Here is a 26,666-nt window from a genome sequence, read left to right as displayed (position 1 = left end):
GTCTCCTGGATATTTTGGATGATAAAGGCACGCATGAGAGACCGTACATTCGTGCATTCTGCACCTACGTATTGCTTTCCTTCCTGATTAGTTTTCTTTTCGTACCATATTTTATTCCATTATGTTCTTGGTTGGCCTTGACCACATGAAATAAAATGTGGTGCTGAAGTCCAGTATGACACAAGACGTCGGTGGGTTGGTGTTGCGGTTTTTTGGTATGTAGGTAAATTGAATCCTGATGAGGTCCCATATTAATGATTTACAGACAGAAATACAGAGCTTAAAAGAGAGAGAAGTAGGAATGAACTAACCCTGTGACATCTGCAAACATGTCCGGAAAACCAGTTTGCGTTGCTGATTTTGAAGAGCATGCTAAAAAATTTCTCCCCAAGTCAGTGTATGATTATTACCGATCTGGAGCAGACGACCAGGAAACACTTGCAGATAATGTAGCAGCATTTTCAAGGTAGGAGGGTGATTTCAGGCTGGGGTGGGAGGTAGGGGGTGCAAATTCTGCTTTGTTAGTAGATGTGGTACAATATTAGATTTTTGTGTGTGAACAAAACTCAATTTTTCTGCAACTTCTTTTTAGCAAAAATACTCTCCAGTGACTGATTTTTAGAACAATTGTCATTCCCCTTTTGCTCTGCCACCTAACATTTTCTGTCAAAAAGCAGTCCCTAAAATCCATCAGCATCTTTTTAGCTTTGCCTGTGTTTTGTTCCTTTTGTTAACAAATTCTTTAGAGAGTCCTTCAGCGCCAATGTTTAATCAGCCAATGCAACTGTAAGTTCTACGTTTTGGGCTGTAACGCCAGCAAGCAGCTCTTGTGGTGAGGTTGTACCTTTTGGGTCCTGAGTCAGTTTTGCTTTTTGCTTGTTTTTTGCTAAACTGAGTTAGTCACGCAGCCTTCCCTGGTAAGTGCTTGTGCAGCCTTGCTAGACCAGAGCTGCGTAGCCTGGCGGAAAGGATTTGTGTATCCTGGCTCTGGAGCAAGCCGTGAAAGCTGGGACTCTGTCCTGGGTGGCCAAGCTGTGCTCAGGGGGTTTCCAGCAGAAGGTCAGCACTTGAACAGGAGATATTGTAAATGATGGGACTATTATAAACCAGTTTTGACTTAGGCTGGCCCCCTGAACTGCTGTCAGAACTGGGACTTGGGTCACCCTTCGTCTCAGAAGTAAAAGGTCAGTGCAACGTAAGTCGCCGTTTGCTGTCAGGCTCGGTGGAAGAGTGTCAAAACTCGCATCAAGTCAGTTGGTCACCCATCCCCTGAATCTGCTGCTGTGCCCCCGGAGCGCTGGCCCAAGCACTGCGGAGGAAAGCGGGCAGCCAGGGGCTGTTCCCTTCAGCCCAGCTGAGCCAGTCGAGCTGCATAAACAGCTCTTGGCTGCTTTTGCCTTCTGGTGCTGCATTGGTGCAGACACTTACCCCCCCTGCACTTGTCTTTGCTAATCTCTAAAGGCTTTCTCTTTAATCCCTCTCAGTCTAACAAACCAAAACAAAGTTTTTCCAATTTATCTTTAGTCTTTTTTCATCCCTACTTTGCTGTTCTGTTGTAGACCAACAATCCTACTTACTGCTCCAGTGGCTTTTCCATTGGCTTAGAGTGATTCAGCTGGAAATCCCCCACAACTTGAAGGCTGTAGGAAACTCGGAGGTAATTCTTTTAGCGGGATCTCAAAGGGCACATTGCTGAGATCAGCGCAGAACCTTAATTTTAGGGCCACATTCAGAAAAACAATGTCTGGAGGAGAAAACTAACCTCCACTGTGACCTCTTAGCTCAATGCAGTAGCCTCTGACACAGGCTGGAAATCTTGTGCTTGGGGCTGCTCAACCACAAGCCGAAGGACTGCTCTGGCTCTGAGGAGTAAATAGGAGCAGCAGGGGGATGTAGTAGTGCTCACCTAATTTTTTTTTCTTTTTATTTTTTAATGCTTCCAGATGCTATGATGTTACTTGCCCTCATAAAGACAAAACAAGATGTTAAGGAAAGGACGCTCAAAGGAAGTGCTCGGAGGCAATAAACTGTAGAAGTAGTGAACCTTTTACTACTACCTGCTAGGGCTAATCATGATTAAGCAAAAGCTGGATCTAAACTGCCCAGAGCCAGGCTACCAAAAAGCTGGGTATGTCTGCTGGCTGTTTAGGTAGTAGCAGCGCTGGATGTTAGCGGTGGGGTAAAAGCTGCTCCGCTCTGAAGCGGTTTCCCACCGCAGGGGCGGATTCCTCTGGTGAGAAGCCCTCCTCGCATCGGGCTGGTCACCTGTGAGCTTCAGGCTCGCCTCATCTTTCCTGGCATCTTCTATCGTATTTTCAACAAGAGGCTCCAGCTTTAGCCATTCAAAACAGCAGAGCTTGTAGGCAAGCGGGAACTAAAGGAGACATTAATTAGTGGTCCCTTGAACAGCCTAAGACATCAAAAAAAATAAAAATTACATTCATCAGGTCCTTGATGCTGTGTTCTTGCTCCTCAGTAGTGCAGGTATAAAGGGGATGGAAGCTGTGTTTCTGTCTTTGCCCCACCCCCCACCCCAGCCCTTTGTATATTTGTCTTCAAGAAAACAAGATCTAATTTCTGTAGTAGCTTTAGGCCATTTAAATATCTTCCCCAAAGGTAGTTAATAAAATCTAAAAGACCTGACAGTGGGGTTTACTCTATTAAATCATCAAACAACTGAACTTGTTGGCAGCTGATGAGAGAGGTCATGGGGCTTTGCTTGTTACCTTCCCATTGCTCTACATCTGCAGCTCTTCCTGGGTGTGCACCAAAACACGGAGAAGCACGGTGATGTGCTGGTGGCCACCCTGCAGATCAGCGGGAGAGCTGGGGTCAGAGCCTGGAACCCAGCTCCCCTGGTGAGACACGTGGCCCCCTCCTTTCCGGTTGCTGCGGTGCCAGCGCAGCTTTTCCTGCGAGGATGGGCATAGCTGCTGCTGGGCGCTACCAGCTTTACCTGTGTGAAGTGGGAAGGGTGCCGGGTTGGAGCAGCGATAGAGCGATTTACAGCTTCGTGGACAAATGTGCTCTGTTACCTGTCCGTAACAAGAGATGATGGTAAAGGTGGTCAGAGTTACAAATAGCCTTATGTAGCACTAAAACCCGAAGTTCAGTAATTCTCAGCATCTCTGGTGCCTCCCTCTACCTGTCTATTTGCAAACTGAAATACTTCCATTAAGCGGTGCGCACTTGCTGCCTGCAGCCAGACGGACCTTATTCCTCTCTGCAACTCCGTGTAATGGGCTGTTGAACCTTTTTGGAAGCATGTTGAGCACGAGGATCCATGGGCTTGATGTCAATAGCTGCAGCAGTTCCCACTTTCTTCCGCTGAGGGACAACACGTGGTGGTGGATTCCTGTTGCCTTAGCAGGTGGGATGCTGCTGCTAACAGTTTGTTAGACCGTGTTTGCAATGGCTTCCCAGCAACACATTGAGAAAAGGTAGAAACCTGGTGTAAAGACTTCAGAAGATTTTGGTTTATAAGACCTGTTCGACACAAGTGACTTAAAATACTATTATTTTTTTTCTTTGACGCCGTTGGAAGAAGTGTGGCCTGACTGTTAGGGTTGCAGGACTGGTTCTCACTGACTCTTGCGTAGTCCTTGTGTCTCTGAGCACGTTACTGTTTCTTCTCCCTGTTCCTGAGTCCAGCTTGTGGGTAAATATAAAGTAAGATGGACTTTAAACCCCCGAGCCACAAAGATCACAAAGTCAGATGACTTTACAAAAGAAACAAGTACGCTGAGCTTCATTTCCCATTGTTTTCCATTGTCAGAAGCTTAGTTGCAGGGTTCAGCCCGACTGAAAATGTTCAGTTTATTTAAATATTTATAGATATATGTCTAATTGTTTCTGTTTAAATGGAAGAGAAGAAAGCACAAACCTGAATCAGAAGCATGAGTTGTTAGCCCATACTTTTGTGGTGCAAGAGTACTCGGTGAGCAAGACTGCTGGGACAGACTGTATTTGGAGAGAAACCAGTGTTGCGTTTGTCTGTGAGCTCTTTATTTTTTGGCATGCAAATGGCTGCATTTATGGAGAAAGAAATGGATTATTGTTAATCCCGCAAATGAATGGCTGTGTCAATAGATGCTGCAATACCTTTAGAATGGCACATGCAATTTTTGAAGCAGCACAATCCATACCTATTAGATGAGAAAATGAACGCCCTGGCCTTCTGACAGCACAGGAGCTTGCAGTGCTCTGGGACCTGTGATCGGGTACCAGGGTATGAAAAGTGGCCAGAAGGCTGGTGCTTAAGATGAGGTTAATGCCAGGTACAGTAACTCTCCTCTATCTTCCAGTTCTTCTGGAACTGAGGGAAGACCTGGAGCTCAAATATCAACATCAGTGTGTTCCGGCTAAGGCCAGTTAATTAATTTTTTTTAGTCATAGTTTTCAAATGAGACAGAAATAGCCCTGGTGTAAGTGAGGCATTAAGGTCAGAAAAGGTGATTTGGGATGTTAGAGCATACATTATTCCCTATGGCATCTGCATTCACCTCGCATTTGCTCTGTGTCCCAAAACATCGTGTATCCTTCCAGCACTGTGCCGTCTGGCGGTTAAAGTCACTCTCAAGTTGTCAAGGAAGCAAGGGCCCTGAGTGGGGAGCAGTTCTGTGACAAGGTCAGCATGCCTTTAGGTCAATGGCGTTCAAGAAATCAATCTGAAATCTCCCCTCTCGGCATGTTAATGAAGAGGGACATCTGTGTGTGTAGGAACAGGTTTCTGCTAATCTGCTGTGACATGTTCTGCAGCTGGCTCCCCGGCGGCCTTTGGAGATGGTGTGTTTTGTTGTCATATACAAGGAACAGCAGCTGCTTGTTGATTGGTGACAGCATCGACACATACCTTCTGCAAGAGTATTGTCATCTTGCAGCTAGGTACTAAGGGTGCTAAGATGACTGGGCACCTAAATAATTTAAATACTGGTTTAAAAAACAAGGCTGAGAATGTGATTGGGGTCAAACAAGCATGTGAAGTTGTAGGGGGGGGGGGAGAAAAGGGAAGGAATGCTTGTAATAGTAAGTTAGATTTCTGTGGTACCTTTCACCTCAGATTCACAGATTGCTGTGAAGAGCCACTGTGTGGATGGCAAGACACCCTGGGAGAGAAAATCCATTTTCCTCAAGCAAAAGCAGCTGTCGGTCAGCCTTGCGCAGCAGTAGCACCTATCTCTTATGATGGGAAGTGGAGCTGTAGGGGAGATTAAGGCAGAAGGGGCTGGAATGGGAATGGAGACTGTGCCAGAGCAGTGCTCGGAAGGGAAACAAGAAGTGCTGCTTGAAAATGTGTTGTGGTTTGAAAACTTCATTTTTCACAGCTGAAAATGAGTGAGGAAAGCAGTGAGTGCTTCCCTCTTACCCAGCTGCAGGATAAGTTATGTTCTGAAACTTTTCAATGTGGAGGGAAAAGGAAAGCACAAGAAAATTACAGATTAGAACACTAATCCCCCCTCCTTCCCTTTCATCCTTCTTTCAAAACAGTGTTAGCTGAAGTTGCTTAAATCAGGAGTCACCTTCCCCACTGCGGCATCTCCCCCCATCCAGCTGGGAAGAAAGATGCACTTGCGACTGCTGATTGCAGCACGTGAGTGTGGACATGGCTGGAAAAAAAAATGTGGGTGATGAGATGATGAGCGGGAAAAAAAAAAAAAAAACAAAAAACCAAACCCAACCCATTTTTTTTTGTACAAAATATCCAGGAAACATTTTCACTCAAGGACTTGGAGGAAGCAGGTGGTGGGTGGCAGCCTAATGAACGTGTGCTCTGGTTACTGGGAAATCCTGCTGTGGGGTGTCGCTTGCCTGCCACTGGTAAGGGCATTCCCCCGCGGCTTGTCCAGAAAATGCCTTGCTTCAGATGTCCAGCAAACTCAGGGTTGAAAACACCCGTGTTTGCAAAGCAAGACCGAGTTTTATTTAAAGAGTATAGTACTAAGGTAACAATCCCTTTTGGCATTTTTTTGGGGGACCCAGTAAATACTTGGTTATGAGCGTTGGCTTGATGTTGGTTGGGAGGGTGTGACCTTACAAAGTGGGATGGAAAGAGAAGCCACAGAGGACGTTGGAAGAGACATTTATGTTTAAAGCCAGGGGCTAATGAGTGTGAGGACCCCTAAAAGCTCATGGATGGAGTAATTTGATGGTACGTGAAGGTGAGTGGGAAGGATGCTGTTTATTGCTGCTTGAAACAGCATCATTTCTCTTGCATATGCTGTTGGGAGGATTTGTATTTTTTTTGCTCTGTTTCTTTTCCCAGCTAAAGGCACTACACAAGTGTTGGTACTTCAGGAGTGACCCTCACGTGCTTTCAGATGACAGTGGTTTGCACCAGATAAAAACCTGACATATTTGGGACAGCAAATAAACTGGGAGGCTGGGGAAGGGGGAGATACTTCACATCTTTGTTTCTGAATTTGATTATAAACATGAACAAGGTTATTAAAGGATTTTTGTTTTCTTTAAATTTGCTGCAAAAAGATGTGTCAGAGCTGGGAGAAAGCCTTTGGAATGAGGATTAGGAAGAAAAGGGGAGGAAAAAAAAATGTTTTCTTTGTCCCACCCTTTGCCCATCCTCCCCTGAAAAATAACAAACAGATACAATAGCATGAAAGCAAGTCTGAGAAGACATATTTGCAGTGTATGTCTTGGCACTGAATAACACAGCTGACTCCCACAGCTACACATCTCCTTCCAAGCATCATAACTATCTCCTCCTTGGGGTGCGCTTCCTGGAGAGCTGGCATGGCCCCGTGCTCTAGGGCTTCAGAAATTTGGGTCTTGTCCTTGCTCTGTCCCAGGCTGCTTCTGGAAATTTCTTTTGATCCTTCTATAAATTGAAGAGATTGTGTCTTTTATTATTATCATTATTTAACTTGTCAGTTTAATGTGCAAGCTCAAGCTAAACCACTACTCACTGCTGGAGCAGTCTCAGGGTAACAGTGGCTCTGGTTGCTGTCTCCAGGGCATTCTAGTGCTGAGCAGGCATCAGGTTCCCCAAGACTAGAGCTTAAGCTTTTAATTATTTTCGATAATCAACATTCGATAGCTGCCAGCGTCCTTTCCGGGGGAGGGATGCCTCGGTGAGAGGCTGGCGGTGCCCTGCTACCGCTCGGCACCCACCTCTACGGAGCGGCGGCGCCGGCTGCTGCGTCCCCTCTTGTGGCTGGGGGTAGCGGCGCCGGTTCCAGCCCGGAGGCCGGGAAGCCGCCCGGTTCCAGCGGCATCCCCAGGAATGCAGCCCTTGTAATGAAGGTTTGGATACTGCAGCGTTGTCGAGCTGACCCCAAAAGAGGGATCGGGGTGCTGTTGTGGGGGGGACAGAAGATAAACCTCACCGCCCAGCCTGACTGCACTAAACCGGAGTTTCAGAGGAAGCGTGGGCTCGATCGCTCTGTGTTGGAGTCGGCTTCCATCTGTACCCAGGCTGAAGCCCCCAGCGGAGGCCAGTGCCCGGCTCTGGGCCGATGTGGCTTCTGGCAGACACGCTGGAGGCCCAGCGAGCTTGGGAGTGGTTCGGCAGACGCTGGACCGCGTCATTCCAGGACTAGATTGTAATTTGCCCTACTGCGACAGCAGTTGTGCTGCTCCGTCTTTTCCTGCACCAAATGACAGTGGCTGGGTTTGGTCTTTTCCTGGAAGTCTGGAGTCCCTGCGGTATGATGGGCTGTCCCTGGGGCCACAGCTGTAGTCTCAGGGACTAAGTGTGGTGCAGCGGCCGGTGAGTGCTGGGGACCGGACCTCTGAGCCAAGCGACTGTCTTTGTGCCAGCAAAGATGCGGTGCAGGGGGGTTCTGCCGCCCCCCCCTGAGCTGAGGAAGGCCAGGGCAGCCATCCTGCCTGCCCGCTTCTCAGGTGGCAGCTCGTTTCTCTGTAGGCTTGCTGCAGAGCCCTGTAGCACAGGGGCAGGGAGGGCTAAGCTTGCCGGTGAGGCTGGTTTTAGCCAAAACTCCCATGTCTTTTGGCTCCCTAGTCCATAGAAGGAATAGCTGGGGGGGTGGGGGTGGGTGATGACTTCTGTTCCTGCACACCCTCTGTTCTGCCCCAAGGCTTTTGGGGAGTCTGAGACTCGCCATGAACCTTATTATTTTGCAGCTCTGGTCTTTTCTTTCAGATGGTAGTAGCCAATAATGTTCAAAGGCTCTTTGTCTCTTTGCACCTTCCATGGACTTTGGTTCCTCCTGGGTTTGTGGGTCTTGCTGAAGCTCTGGGTCACGTGATGAGGTTCTTGCTCTAGTCCCAAAACAGCTTTCACAGTGTTTCTCCTCACAGCAGGAAAATCTGGTCTTGCCCATTAGTAACTGTAAATAACCCCAACAACGCAGACTTTTTATTCTTTGTTTGTCTCTGTGTCAGATGGAAGCTGTACCCTCGGGTGCTCAGGGATGTGTCAGTAATGGACGTGTCAACCTCAGTCTTGGGGCAGAAAATCAGCATGCCGGTCTGTGTGGGAGCAACTGCTATGCAACGCATGGCTCACACCGACGGGGAGACAGCTACTGCAAAAGGTAAACCACGCAAAGTCCTCCCCACGGTGAGTTAGAGAGGAACAGAGTAGTACTGTGCCTGCTGGGTGTGAAACCCGGCTTGGTTTCCTGCTCCTGGTGCTGTGGCCAGGATGGGTTTGAGTTGCTGCTCAGAGTAATTTGGTTTATTTTTGGTTTTGTTTGTCTGTTTTCCTTTGCATGTTTTGTGTGTGGGCTCTCCCTTGCTATGAGACAGGGATGAGGAATGCAGTATGAAAGAGAGGAACCATTTGTAACAAATACAAAATTGAAAACGACATCTATCTATACAGCTTTCTATACATCCTATAAATATAACTCCATATATTGTCACAGCAACGTTCTTCCTGTTACAGAACTGCTGCTAGAAACTCAAAAGCCTTTGCTTGTCCAGGAAAAATGCTTTGAAGAGAGGTCTTTGAGAGCGTCACAGGGAGTCAGTGAGATAAGGGCCCCCCTGGGCTAGATGCTGCACAAAGATGTTGCCAGTGTGGAGGCTGCAGCCTAAACGGCTGCAAGGAATGAGAGGTTAACCAGAATTCAGATGTGAAACTGTTTCCTACTCCTTTAACCCAAGCTGCAGAATGACACAAAATCTGAGAAAGAGGCCACGTGGTGCACCTATTCCACACAAAGGTCATCAGGCTACGCATTTCAGTGCTCCAGCACTGAATGAAAAAGGATACAAAACCCAAATAGGCAATACTAAAAAAAATTAAAAAATAAAAAAAATAAAAACCATCCTGTGCGTGAGTGAGCTATTAATCTAACAGTGTTTCCATGACCAATGCAGCAAATGCAAGTGTCAAGTGAGTCTAATTATCGGCCCTGCAGTGGGAGCTGATCTCAACTATCATTACAAAGCCACGTCCCTACAGTGTGCACCGTGGTGGGCTGCAGCACAGATCCAGCAGCAATCGGTACAAGCAGATTTCTCCAATTTTATAGTACGTTTGGGGATAGGTTTTTCCCTTTCCCGAGAGATTTATTAGGAAGTCCGAATTTGATGCCTATTGCATTTGCCGGTGCTTCCACAAGATGGAGCTCGAATACCTTGAATTGGTTCGCGGAGTCTGGCGGGCGCCTTGGCGCTGTCCTGTCTGACAGCTCTCCTGGATTATTTCTGGCCCGGGTTATGCTGGGAGGAGACTCTGAAGCGTTATAGTGTTAACTGCAAACATAGTAACGCTATGTTAAGAGTGAGATTCAAAACACATGAAATTCAGGACGGTCCTTAGCAAAAATTCCCACTGATGCTACAGCCCGGCCACATTTTAAGGCATAAATTTATAATGGCACGTGAAGTTGAGTGGTACAACTAGACTGACTACCAGAGCTGGGTTGTGGTAGAGAATTTTGGAATTTCCTGATTTTTGTGCGCTTACATTTCAAAACTTTCACATACATTCATTGCATTTAACATTCTTGGGTTTTCAGGCTGCGGGAGCTTGGTGTACTGGCAACGGCACTGGCAGCGGTTTGAATGTGCAGTCAAACATACCCATTGGAGCTGGCAAATTTTTCATCACTTGCAAAAGACAGCGTCATTAAAATCACACCCCCTGTATTGCTGTAGCATTTCTTGTAGGGGAAAAAAAAAACCAAACAAACCAGCTTTGGTTTTGTGATCTGCGAGAGGTAGAGAGGGGTATTCAGTGCCAAGCTTTTGGTTTGACCTTATATAAAATGACAGGGATTAACTTGAAAGTACATATTTGGCTTAAAAGTTCTTTTAAACTTGAGATATTCAGGATCAGGGGGTTTTGCCACATCCAGCTTCTTTTAAACTCTGTGACACTTCTGCGATATAGGCGAGCAGATTGTTGGTTGCTTTAAACCACCTTTTGCTTCAGCTGCACCGATTTACACAGGCTAAGAAAGTCTGATCTGCGGTCTCGTGGCTTTTGCAAAGCATGGTGTACCTTGTAAGCTTGGGTTCTGGCTGAGGCGTGTAGGAAGCGATGTATATGGTAGTGCCTCTGCTGTTGAGACAATCCTTGAAAAGCACAGTGGGCGGAATCCTGCCCCTTCCCAGCCAGGGAAGCAGGTGAGCATGTGTGTGCCCGGGCACTGCTCGGCGGGTGCGGCATGTCTGCCTGGTTGGGGTTAAACCCCAAGAGATAATCTTGGGTTTGCACCATCCTTACCTGCAGAGTGCTGGTGCAGGCAGCAATAACAGCTCCTTCCCCCAACTTTTTGCGTTGTGAGATCTGACACCTGATCCTGCCAAGGAATTCCCTTAAGCAATGGTGCGTTTTGCTTTGAACTGCTCTGCTATTCCTGCAGGTTTGCCCACACGTTGCAATGTAAATGTTCTCCTTAGGGACAAGGGCATGTCATGGTGTCTCTCACTGCATAAAACTCCCTGTCCTCGCCACTCCTCCCTTTGGGGCTTGTCAGGGGTTTGGGAGCTGCTGCTCCTCAAGGGATGCTCTCCTGCAGAGGCCAAGCTCCTTGGAGAAGACCGTGCACCTTACCCAGAATAGGGCAAAGTCTGGCAGCTTGCTTTAAACACACCTTCACTCAATTCTGTTTCATTAGTAAAGGATCTTCTTTTGGAAAAATGTTCAACTGTAATTTTAAAAGTTGCCAGTGACAAGCCATCCAACACAACGTAAGTTATTCCAAAGGTTAAGTAAGTCCACTAATCAGAATAAACTGTAATCATGATCAAGACTTGTAGAGCTTCAAATCCAAATGTTTGATTTACTTATAGTTCTGTTAGGAAGAATGTAAGGGAAATAATAATAATAAAAAAAATCCATATAGTCTGTGATAAGGCTGCTCCTTAGGGTTTCTTTTACATGTCTAAATGGACCTGGAGTCCTTGCTTATAGGGAAAGATCTTTTGTCCTTGAAACAATTTCACAGACCTTGGCAGCTGTCCTAGTTTTTCCAGGTCTTTCTGCAAGAGTATTCCCTAGCATTTTAGCTGTAGTTCATCAGTGCATGTGGCAATTTTCCAAATAATGGATTTTCTGTTTGGTAGAAACTGAAAAATTGGGAGGAAAATTGTTTTGGGATAACTGAAATGTTTAATTTGATCCAAAACACAATGTTTTATTTCATTTTCCTACTAGCTAATGCTTTTAGCCATAGTTCTGTTTTGAAATAAAAGTGTTAGCTCAGAAGAAAACATTTCCATTCTGAAAATATCAACACATGACATTTTGACTTAGGTGAATTTTTCTTGTCCTTCCTGCTCCAATTTCAACTCTTTCAGTAATATTTGCCAAATTTGATGAATAATCTTAGCCACCATTAAAGAGCAAAGAGCTGTTCTCTAAATATTTCTCAACGGAACTCTGCTGATTCTACTTTTTTTTCTTTGCTTGTCCATCAGAAGATTCACTGTCCCTCCACACAGATATTTGCCATCCCAACTTCATGTAGCGCTTGCAGACTAGTGTGATCCCTGTGTTGTCTTCAGCCAGCACTCCCCGCAAATGTGATAGTACACATGTTCCTGTAAATAGGACACACTTTCAAGTACACTGAAACAAAATCCTGTGCACCATCCAGCTGCTTAGCAAGAACTAGCAATTTTTTAAAACCTTAATTGATTATAAACAGATATGTAGCATTATTTTACCAAGATTTCTGTTCTGTTTATATGGCTGCTAATTACATAATGCTCCCTTGCTGACCAGTTGCCTTCTATTCTTGTGGTTTAGCCCAGAAGCAGTATTGCAATACCTGACTTCTCTCTGACTTGCTGAAAATCAGGCTGAACAGCCTGACTGTTTTCTTGGCCAGATCTTTTGAAGACTTTGAATGATGGTTGCCTGGATCTGATGTTTTTACGTTTACCATCTGCTCTTAAACAACTTCCTGAGCTACCTCTGACATCAGAAGGGTTTCACCATCACCTGTGATGTGACTGCACCATTTGCTTTGCCAAACAGAGAATAGGAATACTGACTGAAAAGCTTCCCCCCCCCCCCCCCCCCCATTTTAGTTGAGTTACTGGTAGCTCTATCGTTTCCACTAGAGAGGGAGCAAAACACCTTTGTCCCTTTGGCTTTTAACAGACTTCTACCGTACTTTTGGTTTGCTTTGATGCTGCTGAGCATCTGAATTTAGGTTCCTTGTGCTCATCAGAGATACTGGTGGCTGTGAGCTCTTGCTTTTTGTGTTCAGCCACAGTGAAAATAGCAGGACTTTGTACCCATCTTTCACCTGTTACCTATGTGGTGTTCCAAAAAAAAAAAAAAAAAAAGTTAATTTTGAGGTATAGATACTCCAGGGTCATTGAAAGGACAACATTCACATAGAAAGATATGGACTGGACTGACCTGGCCCTGACTTCCCCCAAGAGACTGGCATGGCCAGGGGATTTTCTGATGCAAGTGTACGCAGGCAGTCTGGTGTGATAGCCCTCCTAGACCAATGAGGTTCATTTTGGCCCTGCATATCTTTCCCTGCTGCCTCCAGCTTTCCTGCATAGCTGACAAAAAGCATTGTGTCAACAAAATAATCATAGGCACAACTTGCACGCCATGTTTTGTAAGGGGCAAGTGAGGTAAGGCTGGGCAGGGGATTTCTCAGCCAAGTGCGTTTCATCAGAGAGCAATATTAAGTACTTTAAACAACTCTGTTTCTTAGGAGATGCAGCTCCAAGAACATAGCTACTTCTCTTGAGAAATACCACCGTGCCAAAAGGACATTGCATTGATCCCAAGTAATGTCCTTTGGCCCCTAACTTGGGGACGGTGGATTCACTGGTGGATTCAGGAAAAAACGACCACAGTGGGGCAGATTAGCTGCCATGCTTCAGAGATGCCCCTGAAAGGGAAAGGATGGGGTTTTGCACAGCTACAGAAAAACAGCAAGTTCCTATTCCCATGCAAGATAATCCTGACAAAACAGGCGAGCTTAAACTGGGCTTTTCTCCAGTGTCCTCCCCTGAAGTGGGTTGCCTCTGGGTTGCCCACAGGGACAAACTCCATACCCTTTCCAAACCACTTAATGAAATGATGTCCCATCAGAGCGGGGAAGGAGGCTGAGGTTTCAGGATAAAAAAAGGGCTAGAAAAAGCATTATTGCTCTGTTCCTCTGTGGACTTCCCAAGTGGGTCCTGTGCCATGGTCGGCCTTGATTTGTTGCTATGTAAAATACTTCAACTGAGTTGCCCAAGAATGAGGAAATCCCCATTTTACCAAGGTTTATGTTCCCTTGTGAGAAGGTATGTCCTTGCTCGTGGCTTCCCTGAGCTCTAAGTACAAGCAGGTAGCAGCGGAGCTGAGAAACCTGCACTAGCTCAAGGCAGCCGTGGAGAAAGGCTGTGAAGCTCCCCTTTCCTAGGGACCCGACCATATCCCAATTCTAGTTACATTTGGCCCTGAAACAAGGTGGAGTAAAAATAACTCAAAAGCTTTATTGTCCTGATGTTGAAAATTTCCCTGGCCTCCTGTGTGTGGCTAATGCTATGCTCTCTGTGCTGTCATTGACCTCAATGGGAGCCCGCAGTGTGTACAAAGGTAAACGTATGCTTTGGGCAATGCTTGGCATTAAAAGAAGACCTGGGGTGGAGGGAAGGCTAAAAGCAATCTGAAATGGCATGAGGAAAGGCTGGTTTACAAAAATCTGATGTTTAAACTCTGGCAAATGTCACATATTGCTGCAAGAGCATCCCTCGGGAATATGGACCTAGTAGTACTGAATTGTAATAACAGAGGTATTTGCAGCACCCCACAACTGACCTGTAAAATACAGTTGGAGGAAATTAATTGCTTCTGTTTTCTTCAACTACAGCTAAATGTGCAAGAAGTGGGGGTATATTTTTGCCAAAACCTGATGTGAGGTAGGAAAACAAACAAACAAAAACCACCTTGGCAATACTTCAGGACTATGTATATGTTTTTGAAAGTTTAGAAAATTGTCAAAATAAACTTGAACATTATAAAGATAAAGCACAGATCAACCAAAACTGGAATGTGGAATCTCTAAAACTTTGAAAACTTCTGTGTGTATGAACTTTGAATTTGACTATGTAGATCCAAAATATGCATGTTGAGCTGGTGCTTTAGCAGAGAGTCGTTAACTTTACAGGACAGACGAGGGGAATTTTGTGAGTATGCTTTCATGAAAATGCCATAACCCAGTTTGGGATGGTTGAACTCCGATTGAACCAAACTGCTTAAATCTAATCTTAAATGAGAAAATAATGGGTTTATCTTTATTGTTACATATGCAGATGAGTTGAAAGGATACGGTGGTATATTGTGTTTTAAATCTTCTGTTCACCGAATATATTTTATTGTGAAGTTTCTGTTTTAATTTTTGCTTTTGCATCTATTCTTGTGTCCACAGGGCTGTGGAGGTAGATTTGAGAATAAAATTAAGAATGGAAACAAATGGATACCTAAAGGCAGATTGAACCATAACATTTACTTTTCCCCCTTACCTGATCTGAGGATTTCGCAGTTGCTGGGTTAGCAACTCTTCCTGTCATTCATGAACGCGTATTTGACAGAGCAACAGGAATGCAGAGCCCTTGTTTCTCAGCATCACTTAATAGGCTTGATTGGGCAAATCACTTATTATGGGATTTGTGATAATCCACCACAGCTGATTTTAACAGGACTTTAGCATTCAGTATGCATGGGTTCTTCAGAAGAAACTCACTTCTAGGTACTTAATTTGTGAGAGGGAACTATTTTCAGTAATTTTAAGGGGAGGAATGAAATTACTACAATCTAGAATTTTGGGTCATTGCTACTGTATTTCTAATGATTGAAAACTGCCTGGTGGCCCTGGGAGGGTGTAACCAATTTGTTTGAATAAGCTGTTCATAAGTTTCCACTCTAAGAATCTTGTAATTCTTATTTAATAAAATGTTGTCATAAAGACCACTTCTTAATTCCTCAATGGGCTGGAGATGATGTTTTGAAACAGAGGTCCATTTACATTAAAAATATGCATACTGCGGTAGACCAAGAAAAATAAGGCTTTATATAATATTTTTGAGCCTTACAGTGTGTTTTCCTTTATTTTACATTAAGTGACAGATTACTCCAAAAAGAGTAAGTGATAGATTCATAAAAATAAAACTGTATGAGGTTAGCTGGGTTGGAAATCACGCCTGGGGAGGCAGCCAGCACAGAGCCTCTGGGTGCTTGACCCCTTCCAGGAATGTTCGATGACATTTAACCTTGGGATTGCCCACACCTCAGGAGCCGTTTCACTCCACAGTCTCTCAAAGGTAAAGGAGGAGAGGCCACGACACGTTGGGCATGAGCACCCATGCCTTTGGCCTCAGCAGAGACTTTGTAGACCTGCTCATTTTTGTACTTACTTTGGGGTATTCTGGGTGGGGACTGCCGCTTGGGGCATGTTTCTGCCACTTCCAGTGAGTTCAGAACTTCTGGTCCCTGTTGGCAGCAGCGTCAAACTTTACGTGTGGGGTCACACAATGGACGTGGGGTTCCTCTCCTTCAGGTGATGGGACAGCAAAAGCGTTGAAGCTAAGAACAGTGGAGATCCCCCCTCGAGTCTTTAAATGAGGTTGTCTGCTGGACTGTGTCCTTCTGTTTTATTATGCCCTGAAATGCCCTGTAGGGATGACAACAGGCATTTACTAGAAGAGCACTTCAAGGAACACGGGTTTAATGCTAGTGAAAATTTGGGGATGGGAGCAAGCAGCCAAAATGCCGTATCAGAATACTCAAGGGAGTGTGCACGGCAGTGGTGAGGAGGACTGAAAGGCGATGTTGAGAACGACAGATCTGAAACACTGATCTGCAGCAATATGGCAGTGTTCAGAAAGCTGGAAGTCTTAAATTATTTTTTATTATTATTTTAGATCATTTAAAATTGTGCATGTGTGTGTGTGTCCTTAAATGTATGTGCCAAAATTTCTGACAAGTGGTAGCCAGACACCAGGGGCTTACAAACAGGCTCCCCAGGATAAAGAATCATTAATATGGGTTAGGCTTAGTTTGGTTATAATATTATTTCCACTATTGGAGCAGGGATCATCCCAAAGAGCGCACAGAGAGCAGTCACCAGAAATTTGCCTATAAACACAGAGAATAAGCCAGAGAGTGCTCCCAGCAGCCCACCGCTGTTGGTGACTGCTATAAATGGAACATTCCCTGGAAGGCTGAAAAATATGTTGTCACCGAGGAAAGGCAGTGTGAAATTACATGCACCGACATGCTCTGGTGAGCCATGTGCTCCTGTTTAGAGAAGCCTCTGTTTTGGATAATCTCAAATATAACTTTTGTTCCTCCAGCCTGCCAGGCAACGGGGACAGGGATGATGCTGAGCTCCTGGGCCACCTCTTCCATTGAAGAAGTGGCTGAAGCGGCTCCAGCTGGCCTTCACTGGCTGCAGCTTTATGTGTACAAGGACCGGGAGGTTACCAAATCCCTCGTGAAGCGTGCAGAGAGAGCAGGCTACAAAGGGATCTTTGTGACAGTGGACACGCCGTTCCTCGGCAGGCGCTTTGACGATGTGCGCAACAAGTTCCAGCTTCCTCCCCACCTCAGGTAGATGCTCTCTGGTGGGATGTGGGACGGGCATGTGGCAGTACCATGGTCACTATCAGGTGCTGTGTGAGAAACTTCTCTGGCACAAGGAATTTCTTCCATTTCTTCCAGGTGCTAAATGCTGCACTAGGTGGTAACACTGGGGAACCGAGCACATACCTTGCTTGGGCTTGGGCTATAATCTGCTTTGAGTCAAAATTAAGCTTTCTTGGCTGTTTTTGAACATGAGGCTGCAGACTGACAAAGTTGGAGAGATGGGACATTTCTTTGTACATCAGTCAATATATATTTGGACATTTTCAAAACTCAGCTGCACACAGCCCTGTGCAACCTGCTCTATCTTTGAACTTGGATCCAGCTGCAGAGCTGGCTCTGCTCTGAATGGAGGCCTGGATTAAGTGGACCAAAAGTCCCTTCCAACTGATGTAATGGTCCCTTCTATCCGATGTTATCCCATGACACCACGCTGGGTCCCAGGGTCATGTTGCTACTGAGCACAAAGCCCCTTTCCAAGCAACTTCAACTCTTCTTTTACTCAAATACAGAAAGTATTTCTCAGTATCAGTCTTTCTAAATTCTCCATGAGGGCAATTTCTACCCTAGCATGTGTTTTGGAACATTTTCTGTATTTCAGAGAAATTTGTGGCCTCAAAGTTGACTTCAGCACTAATTCTAGTTCCTCTCTATTGAAGGGCCTATGCAGCATTTAATTTCGAGAGAGTTACCCAGCGGTGGTGTCAGGGTGCTGATTTCACTAGCCTTTTGCAAATATAAATTGGTAGACTGTAGAGACCACCCTGATAAACATATGCTGAAATGCTGTCACAGTGTTATCAGCCAAGGTCTGGATGGAAGAGTGTTTAGTGGAAGGGATATCCAGGACCTGGGTTTGTAATTGGAGCTAAAAAACTTGAGATGCTTGCAGGTAGGTCTTGATAGTGACCGCAGTTTGCCATGGCATATGTTAAGGTTACTGTGTTTGCTCCTATTCAGAGCTTGCAAATGAACACAAAAATGGAGGGGTGGTGGGAAGGATAGCTGAACATAGTTTGAAGCTGATTAACTTTGATTTTAGTTCTGGGTAAAAGCTAGTTTTAACATTATCAATGGATCTGAAATGTTCTTCCTATGTGTCCTGACTGCTATGTTTTACTTTATACATATCATATGTAACATACAAGGCAAGAAATATCCTGAGGTCTTCCTTCTTTTTCATAATGCTCAAACTGAAGGTAAGCCATGGGACTCTGCAATGAATCTCATTCTTCACCTCGCAGGCAAAAAAACCTCCAGAGCTTGAGATGTTGGATCTCCCCCATACACTTGTACTTGAAGCTAATAGATGATATGATGAAGGTTGACAGAGCGGCCTTAACTCTGCCAATGATTTCTGTGTTAAAGTACAATCTTATGAGGAAAGCAGCGAAAAACAAAAAATCCCTGACACATTTAACATTAAAATGTGGTACACTGGTATGCACTATGTGGCCTGTATAGTAATCCTGCTACAGATCTGTGATTGACAAAATTTGATCGAGACATGCTGTTATTTTGAAAAAAAAAAAATCTTTAAATAGCTTTTTTTTTTTAGTGGCAGTATTGTTTTAAGGCCTGGGGTTAAAGAGTCTTTGAATGTGCGTCAAATAACCCAAAAATATTTGAGTGAAGTGATGGAGCATTTCTGAAACACTTTGACCCCACCTGACCAAACTGTAACAAAGTTTTAAGTGAACCATGTGAAATAATATGAAGCTGGAGTAATCTTTAAAGGTTCAAATTAATCACTTTGGATTTCACAATGACATTTAGACAGTGTTTTGTTGCAAAGTTGGTGGTGAAACTCTCCTAGCATGGGGCTCTACTCAGTTAAGTGATAACTTTTTCTTGGCTTCAGGTTTTCAACAAAGTTTCAAAGCAACAACAAGGTGCCATTGTGCTCCGAAATGTATATAAGGCAACATTCATTCAAGTGTTGATCTGCATTTTACAGGCCAAGAAAAACAACAGTTATTTATATAATCTTATCCATGGTTCTGTTTTTCTCTGGGTACCCCACCCTCCACAAACCAACAGCTGAAAAGCTGGATCTTGCTGAGAGTCTGCTCCTTTCCCATTTTCTTTTGGGCTTGGAGCTGAACAGAAAAACCATGTGAAATGCTGCTTGTTGCAGGCATGAAATCAGCAGTGAAACTAGCCAGTTTCCATGCAAAAACCCCTGTGCATTTCCCAAAATGTGGAATATGAGTATAAAATACTGCAGTGTGGAACGAGACACTTTCCAAAGAACAGAGTTATTGGCCTCGTGTGGGACACGGGTGTCCTTGGCGGTGCTGGTGTTGCTGATGGTGGTTTAATGCTTGAGAGCACTCGGGACTACTTCAGCTTTCTAGTACAAGCACAGCCTGAATTTCTTTTATTTGCCCTCCTTTCCCCTTCTTCTGCTTTGTCTGGTAAGTTTGTGAACTCTCTGGTGCAGGGGCTGTCACTTACCATTCAGTTCCTAGAACCAGTGAGATTGATTTGGTGCTAAAGAGTAAATAATAGCTAACGTTTTCATATGAACTTTGTTTCCACCCCCTACATTTTATAATGAAACATACAAAAAAGACACAAGGTTAACTGGCTGGATGTTGGTCTTGTTGGACAGATGAAAACTCTGAATTCTTTGCAAGGCTTCATGCAGATCTGTCTAGTTCATGTAGTCTAACAAAATCTCCCTTCCTCCCTCTTCCTTGCCACCTACCTTATCCCCTATTCCTCCAGTAGCTGAATCCCCTGAATTTGAAAAAAACGAAAACCAAAACCAAATTTGCTGCATGAAAGCTAAGGGGATTATTGCTTATAAGTAGAGGTGCCCCTCTTGAATTCAGTGGCTCCTGGGTTATGTCAAGCAAAATGATGTTCTCTTCTTACATCTTAGCCTGTACCGGGTCTGAATGCCCTACGGCCTCTGGTGCATTTATCCTCACAGTGCTCCTGGCAGATACTGTTTTATTTTTAAAATTTCTATTTTATGTTGAGAAACTGAGGCAAAAGGAGTGGCTAAGTGTCATGGCCAAAGTCACATGAGAGGTCTATGGGATGACAGATTCTTGAGTCCAAATCAGTGCTCTGACTGCTGGGTTTTTCTCCTGATTTTGGATTTGATGCTGAACCTTTAGATTTTGGACTTTATCCTATATTTTTTCTGAAAGAACTTGTACTGTTGCCTTGGGTCAGGGAAACTTGCACCAATGTTATCAAGTGCTTTGCTAGCCAAAGGTTACAGCTTACTAAGGACTGTGATCTGACATGCTGGGGTAGGCTTTTTTGCTCCTGCGCTGCAGTACAGCAACATTTTAACATAGGTATATAGAATGCTGGCATTAGGGGCTGATTCATGGCTCCAATGAATCTTTCTCAGACTATTTTTCTGTGTCTTTTGTTGTTTTAGATTAAAAAACTTTTCAAGCAGCGACCTGGCATTCTCCTCAGGGAAAGACTTCGGAGAAAATAGTGGACTGGCTGTGTACGTAGCTGAGGCGATTGATGCAAGTGTCAACTGGAAGGACATCAAATGGCTTCGAGGGCTGACCTCACTGCCCATCGTTTTGAAAGGAATCCTCAGAGGTGTGTAGCTCTGCTGTTTACCACAGGGGAGGTGAGGCATCTCTCTTGCATAGGCACCAGCAAAGGAAAAGTGCTTGTGCTGAGGAAATTTCTGTAGAATCGCATAGAATTGCATTACTTTTTAATGGCAAGCATCTGCTTTGCTGATACAGAATATGATGGGATGCATGTTCATATTTCTGTGATGTGTTAAGTCGGGAAGATTTGCCAAAGCAGACCCAAGCAATCAGAAGGAAAAAACATTCTCTCCCTTGTGTGTGGTTAGGAACCCAGGAACGAAGGCATTTGCAGAAGCAGTTGCTTAAATAAAGTCCTGGAGCTGCCAGATGGCTTGTATAGCTTTGCTACATGGTGTGTCTACCTTGATGTTCAGTAGGTAGGGACCAGAGCCACTGGTCACTAAACTGGGAAGTTGGTGAGCTGGCACCGCATCAGTTATATCTGAAATCAGATACAGCCAGGAAGATTGAACTTGCTCTGTTCATTGTGCCTGTAAACTCTGATCCGAGTTGTATATAACTTAAAGGAAAGCTGGATTTCCATTTTGTCAAAAGAGCACTGAGCACAGTGGAGCACTTTCATTTAAGTATGGATTGTTATTGTAAACATGCCAGTAATTTTGGCTTGGAGAAAATCATTCAGCATAAATAATTTCTTAGTGATGAGCTCCAGAACATGGTAGAGAAAGCGAAGGCTAGCAATGGAAGTGGCTGCTAATCCAGACTGATAAAATCTGCTTCAATATTTCAAATTACTTTTCTGGTCTTATTGCTTAAAGACAAAACTTTTTACTGTTCGGACGTGGGGCTTTGGAAGGATTAAGGTCTAAGGTAACTTTGCATTAGCTGGCAATGTTTGGGTTTTTTGTTGGTTTTTTTTTGTTGTTGTTGTTTGTATGTTTGGGTTTTTTAAATGATGACAAGGTTTCCCTCATCATGGTGTCAATAAGCTCCCAGTTATGGAAGGGCATATCTTGTTTTGTTTTGTTTTGTTTTCTAGCTGATGATGCTAAAGAAGCTGTAAGGATTGGGGTAAATGGTATCCTGGTGTCGAATCATGGAGCACGACAGCTTGATGGGGTCCCTGCAACTGTAAGTACTGGTGCTGATATGCCTGGTTTTCTCTGCCTTTTAGCTTCTTGTTTGCTTTCTCTGAACACATGCTAGCTGGAGAAAAAATCTGTAAATATGTGTTATCCCATTATCAGCAATCTCTCTCTGCTTCTCCATGTAAGTCACATCATAGTCTTAGACACAACCTCCCCTTGGTCAAATCAAACAAGAAACACAGGAGGGCTTACGAGTGGCTGTTTCTTCAGTCTACCTGGGCACCTTGTCCTTGGCTGCAGCATCCTGCATGGAAATTCAGAAGAGCTGTTTCAGATAGAGTATTATTGTCAGTTAAATTATTAGAAGTAGGAAAGTCTTTAAGTAATTTTTTCCAGTCTTCTCTTTTACTTCCTCCTTCTCATCCTTTTTTGAAAACCCCTTGTTGCCGTTTGCAGCACACTGAAGGTTGTACTAGAGTTGTTTTTCCTTTTTAATATTCTTCAGAGGCTTCTGAAAAATTACAGAGCTACAGAACAGCTAAAGGCAGCATGAAACTCTCCCTTTTTCTCCTTTCAAACATATTCACCTTTGGAAAAGGTACAGACTGGTTAAATTACAGTTTTTTCCTTTTTCCTTTTCCTTGTCGTGCTACCCTGTGCCTTTTCCAAAGGTGAAAGGGATTTGAGAAGTTCTCAACTGGCAAAAAAGAAACAAGTAAGGGAAAATGAAAAAGTGTGTGTTCAGGCTGAAGGAAAACCCCCAAAATTCCAGTCATCACTCATCTTGCTTCATTTGGTGTGGGAAAGCTGCACAAGTAAAAAGAGAATGAAAGGGAGGAGAATCAAAGCCCATTTGTGACTGTTTCAGTATTTCTAATGTGTCCTTGACAAAAACCCTCCTGTTTTCCATGATGGTTCTTTGAAGGGAGAGAGGTAAGCCCCTTTTTCACTGCGGCACATTTTGCACATGAAGGCTTGTATGTTTGGCTCTGCTGTCCACTGGCATGCCCCGCTCCACTCCCCTGGAGGACTTCTCTCTGTTCTACTCCAGGGCAGCTGTGGATTTCCCCAGCTGATTTCCTTCACCCACTGATTTTCAGAGGTCTTCACTTGCACCCAGTGATCACCTGGTTGTGTTGGCTGGTTCTTTGCTAGCCAAGCCCTGTGTTGAAAAGCCAAATGCCAGCACAAATGGTTTTCGAAATGGTTAATGAAGTTGAGACATTGTCCTCTGAATCGAGGCATTATCCTCTGAGATGCTTTTGCCTGACTGTCTCCAGGTACTCCTGGGGACTGGTAAAAAAAAAGACCTCCTGATGCCAGGATTTCTCCAGTTTCCAGAGGGAGACTGAGGGTTTGTTTTTTTTTTCAAATGTGATTTTGTGTTCCTGGAGAGTGTGCAGCTATTCAGTTTTAGACACCTGAAGGGAAACTGAATTTTCAGAGTGTGGGTGCCTAATACTTCTGAAATTAATTGTTCTTTAACTTCTGTCCTTTTTATCTTCTTGTCACCTTTTAAGAATGTCTTCCCCAGTTTCACTAAGAATATTTTAAAATCTTGGCCAAGCCTGTGTGTGAAGTAATCCAACAGGAAGAATGTATGAGGATATTAAAAACGTAATTTTGAGGAATAAGAAAGCTCAAGAAATATTAATTAATTTTTAGCCAGCTGCAGTAGAACAGAAATTACACTTGCCAAGTACTTGTTTTGAGTTATTCCTTTGCAACACCACAGTGCAGTGGAGAAGGCACTAGTAAAGCTAATGTGTTCACTGGATTTCATTGTACAAACAACTACATTTCACAGTTCAGTTTTCATAAACTAAATATCTGTATCAGATCATGCAAAATGTTTCAGTTTTAGAGACATAATAATTTGTTTTAATTTCATGGTTTTTCAGAACGTGAGCTGAACCCAAGCTGGTTAATATTTCTAGTGTTTAGTTACACATTGAAGAAACCCGAGTTTTAATTATGGTTTGCATCATGCTTTAGTTATTATAGCACTTTAATGTTGGTACAGTTTGTCAGGATGTAGAAAGTGGTCTCTGTATATGGAAATAGATCCAAAATGTGTTTGGCAAAAGAGCAAAACCAAAGGGAGGGGAAAACTCACAGCAAGTGCCAAACTTCAAGAAAATTTTAATCCAAATCTAAAAACAAACTGCACTTTCAAGTTGTTTCCTCCTCCCCATGTCCTAGTCATTTTTAATCCATTACAAAGGAAATGAATTACATCCGTATTTGAAACACAGGAATTTTTTGTGCCTTTTGTCTTACTACCACACTGTTTCCACTCTCTTTAGTACTTCCCTTCCAGTTTTGTGTATTTCCTGATTTTCATGAATAGGAACTATTTAGCCATTATAGGAACTGTTGCCCTGTAATTAATGCTTGAGGCTTGCATGGTGGAGCTTGAATGAGCTTCAGGAGGCTCATCTCTTCATTGGGACCTCTTAAATGATGTGGACATGTTACTGAACTCCATGGTTAGTTACTTGTAACTTGAGAACAGTAAAAACCCTTTGCCCCCTTACCTTTACCACTGGTGTAGGGGATAAGTACAGCTCAGTGAAAGTAACATACATGTGCATCAAAAGAAAGCATTTCCCACCATGCTCAAAACTCAGAGGAAAGCTAATTTTTTCTCATATGAAGAAGCTTCCTCTAGAATTATTCCTGTAATCAAGATGCATTTTCAAAAGGAAAAATATAGCCATACAATTTTTTCAGCCATCTCCAAGTTCCTTGGGGCACATGTTTCTCTTATTCGATGTCTATAGGTACAATGTTTACCTCTAGGCTTCTGGATGCTAGTTTGGCCTTAGTATAACTGAATAATAAATTTAAACTAGAAAGAGAAGATTACTTAATTTCATCCCCAAACTAGTGAACACTGGAAGTTTGTTGGGTAATATCAAGGAAAGGCTGCCTCTGTGCTTGCTGTTTCTGCTGTTCCTTAGAAGTATCTGATATTGGCTTGTGTTGGATGCATGTCATGGGATCAGATGGCCATTCTGTGTGACCTTGCTGCTTCTCCTTTTATTTATGTGACTCTCTAAATAAATTTGACCTTTGTATATATCTGCTAACATGCTAAGTCACTGCTGGTTTTCAATACAAAGCTGTGTTATTTGTGTATGCAGTTAGGCATGCAATTGTTCATTTAGCTTCCTTAAAGCTTGGATCCTGTATGTAAGAACCCATTAAAAAAAAACATTACAGAAGCTGACCAGATGTATTCCTGGTTTCACTCTTTTAGATTGATGTCTTGCCTGAAATCGTTGAGGCTGTGGAGGGGAAGGTGGAGGTTTTCCTAGATGGTGGTGTAAGAAAAGGCACAGACATTCTCAAAGCACTAGCTCTTGGTGCCAAAGCCGTATTCATTGGAAGACCTCTTATCTGGGGCTTGGTTTATCAAGTAAGTCAGAAAAAGCTCAAATTTATATTTTTAGAAAACTAGGCTCCCTGTTTAGGCTTAGTGTATGCACATGTGTGTATATGTGTGCACATAGGAGGGTGTATGTGTGATGGTATCTGAGTGTGACTCTGTATATCCAGACCATCTAATTTAAATTTTGCTGACAAGTATGCAGGAGTTACGGTTGTGCATAAAACTTCATTGGCACATGTATACATGTCTGTATCTACACACATGAGCTATATGTACACATACCAGTACATATTGTCTCCTAATCTCCTAGGGTGAAGAAGGAGCAAAAGAAGTTCTCCAGATGCTCAAGGAAGAGTTTCGCCTGGCAATGGCACTGACAGGTGAGACATCAGTGTTTCCTCTCAATAATCACATTTTTCTCATAGCTTTCATTTGCCCTGGGCAAGATGCTACAGGAACTTATGGAAGGGAGATGGAAATATTTTCAGTATCAGATTAGGCTGTGGAGAAATGGGAAAAGGACTTGTTATCCCTGTCTTATAGATGGGGAACAGAGTAGAATAAATAAAACCAATAAATATTTTTTTTTTCACAAGGAGAGAAATAAATCCATAGAAAAGTAGTGGCAAATCCTCCATCACTAAGGGGTGGATTACATCTGACAGAATGTACATTTCTAAGGGACAGAAAAAGAAAAGGCTTAGTAGAGTGGGATAGAAAAGGAGGGTTTTCAACTGACATGTAACTTCTCCTCCAGGATGCCAGAGAGTAGAAGAAATTGGCAGGACACTGATACGAAGACATCAAGTATTGTTTTCCAAGATTTAGGTCTGAAGACTATTGCCTCGTGTGTTGCCTGTTGTAAAGTGTGCTACCAGGCAAAAATCAACTGCGTTCACTCTTTGGGCCTCATCCTGCATTCCTGACTGGGAAGGGGTGGTCTGCAGGAGATCACTTGTTTGAAGAAAGTACTTGAAGCAAATTTTACAGGTGTTTCTGTATTCTCCTAGGCTCTTAAGGAAAGCTGCTCTACTGGGAGGTGTGATTAAAGATGAGCCTTTAGAAAAGACCAACATAGTAACTTCAAGGTGTTTTGCAACAAATGCTATTGTTAACTTACACTATTAGAAGTAACTTAGCTGTTGAAATGAAACTATAGACACAACTGTTTTGATAGCAATCAGCTATCAAAATACAGAAATTTAAAAAGTAAAAGATGCTTCTCCCTCACTGTTTAGATAAACTTGTGCTGAGATTAAATCTTGCTTTCTCATGAACGTAGTGTCATTTCCCTAGTGACTGTGTGCTATTACTTTATAAGCATGTGGTCTTGTAGCATGTAGGCTGTAGGAGCTCAGAGAACTCTGTTGTAAAGAACTGAACAGCAAAACAAACTTGGGGAAATTCTGCTGTTCAAGTGACACCAACCGCTTTGCAATCAGACAACTGTTATGTACGTGCATCAGGTACAGGTCACATTCTTGGCTGCTGCAAATCCTTGTAGCCTATTGCCTTCACCAAACTGTGCCAGCTGCACCCAGTTGCAGCTGAGTCACATTTTCCACCTGGATTCATTTGCTGACAGTGGCAAGTGAAGGCTGATGCTACCTGGGAGT

The 26,666-nt window shown here is 43.7% G+C and overlaps 1 protein-coding gene across 2 annotated transcripts; it reads left to right on the top strand.

The window, feature by feature from the left end:
* The first annotated feature begins 270 nt into the window (after positions 1 to 270).
* HAO1 (hydroxyacid oxidase 1) lies at positions 271 to 26,327 on the top strand. Of its 2 annotated transcripts, XM_005445607.4 has the most exons (8): positions 274 to 466; positions 8,359 to 8,510; positions 16,744 to 16,999; positions 20,433 to 20,608; positions 21,608 to 21,699; positions 24,919 to 25,077; positions 25,361 to 25,430; positions 25,808 to 26,327. In XM_005445607.4, the coding sequence occupies exons 1-8, from the start codon at positions 330 to 332 to the stop codon at positions 25,876 to 25,878; spliced, it is 1,113 nt and encodes a 370-aa protein (XP_005445664.1). In that variant the 5' UTR covers positions 274 to 329; the 3' UTR covers positions 25,879 to 26,327. The 2 variants fall into 2 exon arrangements, with proteins under 2 accessions (XP_027670314.1, XP_005445664.1); XM_027814513.2 differs by lacking the exon at positions 24,919 to 25,077 and having other exon boundaries at positions 271 to 466.
* Positions 26,328 to 26,666: the final 339 nt, after the last annotated feature.

Source organism: Falco cherrug, chromosome 13 (genome assembly GCF_023634085.1).
Source record: "Falco cherrug isolate bFalChe1 chromosome 13, bFalChe1.pri, whole genome shotgun sequence".
Lineage (NCBI taxonomy): Eukaryota > Metazoa > Chordata > Aves > Falconiformes > Falconidae > Falco > Falco cherrug.
This window is presented reverse-complemented; position numbering and strand designations above follow the sequence as displayed.

Bases quoted from the DNA above. Each gene is read 5' to 3' on its own strand.
- HAO1 (XM_005445607.4), top strand. From the start codon at position 330: ATGTCCGGAAAACCAGTTTGCGTTGCTGATTTTGAAGAGCATGCTAAA. The intron at 467-8,358 runs GTAGGAGGGTGA...TCTCTGTGTCAG, and splicing joins AATGTAGCAGCATTTTCAAG to ATGGAAGCTGTACCCTCGGG. The intron at 8,511-16,743 runs GTAAACCACGCA...TTGTTCCTCCAG, and splicing joins GGAGACAGCTACTGCAAAAG to CCTGCCAGGCAACGGGGACA.